The following is a 7,266-nucleotide window of genomic DNA, read 5'->3' as shown; positions in this document are numbered from 1 at the left end:
GCACACACACACACACAAATGTTTACTACTTTGTGCTTTCTTACAAAACATTATTATCTCTATGGTTACCAGAATGATTTACAAGTAGCAGTTTATGCTATTTTTCAGGACCAAACACTTTTATTTTTAATACTTGGTATTTAAAAATCTTTTGTTGAACAGCACATGAAATTATTACACACATTAATCAATAGCCAAAATATACAGTTTTACAGATCTATTTCACCTGATCTTACTAATCGGTTTTGCACTGGATATCAAATAACTGAGTATCAGATCAGAGCATGGTTAAGTAATATCAATTTCAGATATGGCAAGTATAGGAAAAGTATGGCATGCTTTTATCTAATACCCAGTTATTTAATATCCAGGGCAAAAGTGATTGGTAAGATCAGCTGAAATGGATTTTCAATATCTTTGAGTAATATACCCAGTCTATTGACAAATATGTAAACGCATTTTTTTTCTGGCTTATGGATTTTTAGACTAGGTAGATAGATAGATAGATATTATCATCATCAATATCATTTAACATCCATATTATATGCAAGGGGTGCTGAAAAGTTCCTGGCTTTGAGTAAAAGAAAAAGCAGGGGGAGTTAATTATGATTTTTTTCAACATATTTCCCTTTTACATTTACACACTCATGCAGCAGTCCTTCAGTTTTTTTAAATCCTATAAAAGAACCCGAAAAGCTGGACCTCCTACCAGGCCTTTCGTGATACCCTTAAAGCCAGGAACTTTTCAGCACTCCCTTGTGAGTGTGTGTGTGTATACACAGGTATGTGTAAACACACACACTTGGGAGGAATAAAATTTCTGGTACTATACAGAATAGTATGTTAATAATAATAATAATAATAATAATAAAGAATTGGTGATGGTATTATTTCTTAGTTTATTTATATACAGCTTTAAAAAGTCTTTGAATTTCCCCAAGGAAATGAAATGAAATCATGCTTAACCTTTTTTGCATCCTCACATCTATGTATATATCTAGAGATGCAAGAAGTTGAGCAATGTTTCATTTCATTTTTTTCTTTTTGGAGACTTTTGTACTTGTATACAAATAAACTAAGAAACAATTCCTTCATATCTTGTGGCTCATCTTTTATTTATTATTAATATCTATTTATCATCATTTTCATCATCATTTAACACCCTTTTTTTCATGTTGGCATGGGTTAGATGCACCAGTGCTGGTGCTTTTATGTGGCACCATACCAGATAAAATGTTTAATGACCTTTCTTTCAGCTTTATATTCTGAGTTCAAATTCCACCAAGATCAATTTTTGCCTTTCACCCTTTTGAGGTCAATATAATCGATTAATCTTCTGCTTCCCAAATTTAAGGCTCTCTTCCTATAGTAGAAGAATTATTGTTAAGACTGTGAGCTGGCAGAACCGTTAGCACATCAGATGAAGAAATGCTGAGTGGCATTTATCCTAGCTCTTTACATGCTGAGTTTAAATCCTGCCAAAGTCAGCTTTGCTTTTCATCTATTTGGGCTTGATACAATAAGTACCAGTTGTGCACTGGGGTTGATGTAATTAACTAACCCCCTTCCTCTTCAATAATTGCCAGCCTTGTGCTAAAATTTGAAGCAATTATATATATTATCAATTTGATGGTGAGCTAACTGATTTGTTACAACGTTGTATGGCAAAATGCCTTGTGGTATTATCGGGATCAAATTTGCCTATTTGCTTTTCATTCTTTCAGAGGAGTGATTAAGATAATAAAGTACCAGTCCAGTACTGGATTCAATGTAATCTGGTTGCCTCCTCCACCTCCTCAGGATTGCTGTCCTTGTGCCTAAATTAGAAAACAATTTCTGTTGGTGTTGTTAAACACCACTGAAATATAAAGTACAAGGAAAGAAAAAGAGACCAACAACAATATTTTAAATAATTAGATGTTGTTGCTGTTAGTAAATTCAGAAGTTGTCCAATATAATGTTGTTCACAGATCTAGAAGTCACTGTAATGTGTGATTGTATTGTAATACAATAGTTTGCTGGAGGGGGCTGGTAGTGCTGGTGAGGACCTGTCTGGGCTTATGTCTACTGTATGTGTGTGTGTGTGTTGATGGTAATTTATGTGTCGCTTGTGTGTGTTTATGAGGGTTGGTGTGTGAGTTAGAGAGGATGTGTGTATGTATCTTGGTGGCTCTGTGTGCATGTGTGTGAGTGAATTGCATGTGCCTGTGATTGTAGTGTCAGTTGTGTGTGTGTGTGTGTACACTGGTGGTTTGGTGTGTGTGCATGCAAGTACCTTGGTAACTCTATTTGTGTGTGTGTGTGTGTGAATATAAAGCCATTTGATAAATATTTAAGGATTTCAAAATGGAAATCAAATTTCAATGGAAAGGAAGAACCATGTGAATGATTTTACACATTAACCAGTTTGTATCAATATCTGTTAATTAGCATTTAATTAGCCTTTCATTGTGATTTCAGTAACATTTCAAATTTACCCTTTGTTATCTAAAGAGCCTTTCATCTAAGACCATTCCCACTTCTCGTAGAGAAAGAGTGTGTTTTATTGAATTGGTTGGTGTCACTATATTCCTGTAATTATTGAATTATTGCATAGATGACCTCTAATCCATAGGTCATGAGTTCAAATTGGCTCCAGGTGTTTCATTGTTTTTGGTTTGAATACCCTATTTTCTATTGTCTCTGTTCTGCTAGCTTGGAATCAAGGTACCAAATGATATGGGAATGCTAGCTGTGATAGACAGACATTGTGCATTGTCTTGATTTACTTAACTTTGGCAATAAATACCTGATGTATTGAAAAGAAATGAAAATCAATATGGGTATTCACCTATTGATAGATATCTGTAATTATGTAAGAGCAGATAATTGAATCTGTTTATTATATCTAGAGTTAATAATTATATTTGTAGTTGTTTATCAAACTTGTGGTTATATACTTTAATTTCACAATTTTTCTTTCCCTGTTGTGTTTTGAACCAGTAATCCATGTTATTGGAATTAGCCTCTTTAATCTCCTTTATCTATTTATTTTCCAGTCAGATTATGGTACCCCCTCTTCACAGTCACCACTGCCCTCTCCATCGACACTTCAAAGGAAGTCACGGGAAGATCTCCCGTTGGCTCTACACTATGGCTATCGAAGGTTACAGCGGACTCTGTCTGAAGAGACACGTCAGAAAGGCAGAGACGGAACCCCTCTCACTCCCACTTGTAGTTCAGGCAGTCATCCTTGTCTACCAGGGAGTCACTTAAGCAGTAAGTAAACATTTATCTTAAAAATTATATTTCTTTTCCTTTGTCATTATCTTGGAATCAGCTGTGTATCTCACGGTTTTGTTGGCTTTTTGGGGTGAATAAGATATTGCTAATCCAGAACAGTGGATTGGCAGAACCATAAGAATGTCCGGCCAGATGTTTCACAGTATTTATTTCTACTTTTTGTGTTCTAAGTTCAAATCCTGCTAGGGCTTAATTGAATAATAGGCTTAATCTTTCATCATTTTAATATCATCACCTGCCACTTTGGTTTGAGAATAATGCCTATGCTCCGCCCTATGTAAGAGTTATGAGGACTGCTTTCCCTCATTATCAAAAAATAAGAAGAAAAGTTTGCAAGGACATTATACATATAGTCCATGCATGGCTGTGTGGTAAGAAGCTTGCTTCCCAACTATATGGTTCCAAGTTCAGTCCCACCATGCTGCACCTTGGGCAGGTGTCTTCTACTATAGCCTCAGACCAACCAAAGTCATGTGAGTGGATTTGGTAGATGGAAACTGAAAGAAGCCATATGTGTTTGTCCCTTACCATTGATTGATAACCATTGTTGTTGTGTTTGTGTCCCCATAACTTTAGCGGTTCAGCAAAAGAGAGTGACAGAATAAGCACCAAGCTCAAAAGCATGTAAGTACTGGGGTCGAATCATTTGACTAAAATGTTTTCAAAGCAGTGCCCCAGCATGGCTGCAGTCTAATGACTGAAACAAGTAAAAGTTAAGATAAAACATGAAGTGCACACGCACGCACGCACGCACACACAAACACACACACACACAGTTGTACATAGAACTTAAAGTACATATGAGTAGGAGTTTCAAAACAATGTCTGCTATGAATTGTGTTGCTGACTGTTGACACAGTTCTGTATCTGTATGTGTATAAATACGCAGGAATAAATTTATGTATGTGTGTATGTATGTATGCCTACACATGATTAAATCTTACATATATATGTATTTCATATATATATATATGTATATATATATATATATAAATGTACATATGTATGTACATGTAAATATATGTATGTATATATATATATATATATATATATATATATATATATACATATACATATACATGCACACACACATGTATGTGTGTGCATGTATATATTTTTGCTTGTTCTCTTTGTCTGTTTTTGAATGCTGGATGCCCTTCCTGTCCCTAACCCTTACTGGTTTTTGAAGTAAGGCATCTCTTATTCTGCACATGTTTGAAAGCATGAACCAAGCAAGCAACTTATTGAAAGGAAAAAATACCAACAGAATATCACATGAACATCGTGACATTTGAATAAGCAAGCAGCAATTGTAAACAAACATGCAGAGACACACATCTGCATGCATGTGCACACACACACACACACACGTGCGCATAGCAATATGGCAGATTTCTTTTTCTCTCTACCAAATACTTTTCTAAGGCTTTGGTCAGCCTAGAGCTATTTACCCAAGTGGTTGAGAAAGAAACTTCTTAACCACGCACTCATACCTGTGTGTATGTGTGTGTTTACATATATCAATTGAATGACAAAAGGACAGGAGTTACATAAACACTTTCATTAACATACTGCTGTTTCTGTCATAAGTAGTATACCATTCAGAACTGAGTGCAGTGGTTCTTGTTGCAGAAACAGCTGTAAGCTAATGAAAGTGATTACATCACTCCTGTTCTTGCATTAATTATTAATTCATATTATGCTCTATACTTACCTGATGTTTTTCTCTTAAACAGTGGTTCTCAACTGGAATTCATATTACCTTTGGTGGTCCACATAAAATTTTGTTGTTAAAATTTATGTCCAATAAACTGGTTATACTCTTTCCAATGCACAAAATATTTTTAACAATTTTTTTATAGAATTACTTATGTGTGTTGACACTCCGTCGCTTACGACGTCAAGGGTTTCAGTTGATCCGATCAATGGAACAGCCTGCTCGTGCAAGTGGCTGAGCACTTCACAGACACGTGTGCCCTTTAACGTAGTTCTCGGGGATATTCAGCGTGACACAGTGTGACAAGGCTGACCCTTTGAATTACAGGCTTCAACAGAAACAGGAAGTAAGAGTGAGAGAAAGTTGTGGTGAGAGAGTACAGCAGGGTTCTCACCATCCCCTGCCGGAGCCACGTGGACCTTTTAGGTGTTTTCGCTCAATAAACACTCACAACGCCCGGTCTGGGAATCGAAACCACAATCCTATGACTGCGAGTCCGCTGCCCTAACCACTGGGCCATTGTGCCTCCACAGAATTACTTATATAATATGTAATAATAAAGATATGATAAGATTTTTCAATCATCAAATGGCTATCAGGGTCCATCTGAGTTAGAATAGGAACCATAGGGGATCCATAGGCAAAAAATAGTTGTAAAACACTGCTTTAAAGCATAGGTGTGTTCAGTTCATACAACTGTTTATTAGCATCATTCGGCCAAAACACACACACACACACACACAAAGTTTAAAGATCCAATAGAGGTAGAATCAGCAAAAAAAAAGTACTCCATCAAGCGAGAGAGAAATATCAGTTTAAATACAATACCCAAAAGTGCTACTGATAGTTTCATGCTATTATGATACTTGAACAGGCATATTTATAAAATATTTTATAAATATTCCTGTTCAAGTATCATAATAGCATGAGACTTTTGGTTGTGTATTTAAATTGATATACGCTCGCGCACACACAAACACACACACACACGTGTGTATTCACATGAATCTATTTTATATGTGTGTGTGTGTGTGTTTGTGCATACACTTTCACATAAGCACACATGCACACACACACATGAACAGAATTTATTCATGTATTTAACTTTTGTATCTATTTCAAATGATTGACTTCCTAAAATCCTGTTTTGAAACAAATATTGTTGTAGTTTGAGAGGTTCATGCTGCCAGTTAATAGACTTGAAGTGAAATACAATCAGTGCATGTATCTTAATTGGCAATATGACTCTTCCAAAGTACAACTAATACATGCGTACAAGTGTGTATGTGCATGCATGTGTGTATATCTACACATATTTTAGAACATTGAAAATGTTATGAAATTCATACGTCTGAGATAGCAAATTTGAATGATCATTGATGATATAGCGATGGTTGGATGTGAAACTTTAAACAAAATCTCTCTTTCTGACTCACACACACACACACACACACACACACACACACACACACACACACACACACACACACACACACACACACACACACACACACACACACACACACACAAACTGAAAACCCTTTTGTTTTAATAATTTGTTCGTATAATCAACTTATTGTTTTATAATATAATAATGCTGTCAGCCATGTTGATATACAAATCATGTTATTTTAAATTGAGTTTCATTAAAAAGCTAACAGTAATGGTAGGGAAACTATCAGAAGCACAAGAGTTGCTGGTGGAAGGGGTAGGGAGGGATTTGGGTGGTAGTGAGAGTGAACAGTTATTTCTCCAATACTAATATGGAATAGCAATCTATGTATATTTTTTTTAATGTCTCACAAATGTGACAATTATAGTTTGACTTTGTGAGTGATTACTTTTCATTTTATTTATTTATTTGTTGCTTGTTATCTGTGTTTTATTCATTATCAATAATAATAATAATAATGATGGTTTCCAATTTTGCGCAAGGCCAGTAATTTTGGAAGTGGGGGGTAAGTCAATTACATTGACCTCTGTACTCAACTGGTACTTATTTTATGGACCCCGAAAGCATGCAAAGCAAAGTCGACTTCAGCAGAAGTTGAACTCAGAATGTAAAGACGAACGAGCTGGCAGAAACGTTAGCATGCTGGACGAAATACTTAGCGGTATTTCGTCTGCCGTAACGTTCTGAGTTCAAATTCCGCCGAGGTCAACTTTGCCTTTCATCCTTTCGGGGTCGATAAATTAAGTACCAGTTACGCACTGGGGTCAATGTAATCGACTTAATCCCTTTGTCTGTCCTTGTTTGTCCCCTCTAT

General features: G+C 35.8%; 1 protein-coding gene across 7 annotated transcripts in view; it reads left to right on the top strand.

Annotated features, from left to right (window-relative positions):
* The window catches only part of LOC106880501 (microtubule-associated serine/threonine-protein kinase 3), a 260,570-nt gene that overhangs the window by 116,844 nt on the left and 136,460 nt on the right, over positions 1-7,266 (top strand). For all 7 annotated transcript variants that reach the window (XM_052970660.1, XM_052970661.1, XM_052970659.1 and 4 more), the window contains exon 4: positions 3,039-3,258. In XM_052970660.1, coding sequence (XP_052826620.1) covers positions 3,039-3,258 — 220 coding nt within the window. The remainder of the gene's footprint in view (positions 1-3,038; positions 3,259-7,266) is intronic.

Source organism: Octopus bimaculoides, chromosome 9, assembly GCF_001194135.2.
Source record: "Octopus bimaculoides isolate UCB-OBI-ISO-001 chromosome 9, ASM119413v2, whole genome shotgun sequence".
Classification (NCBI taxonomy): Eukaryota; Metazoa; Mollusca; class Cephalopoda; order Octopoda; family Octopodidae; genus Octopus; species Octopus bimaculoides.
Note: the sequence above shows the minus strand (reverse complement) of the source record. Positions and strands in the feature narration are given on the sequence as shown.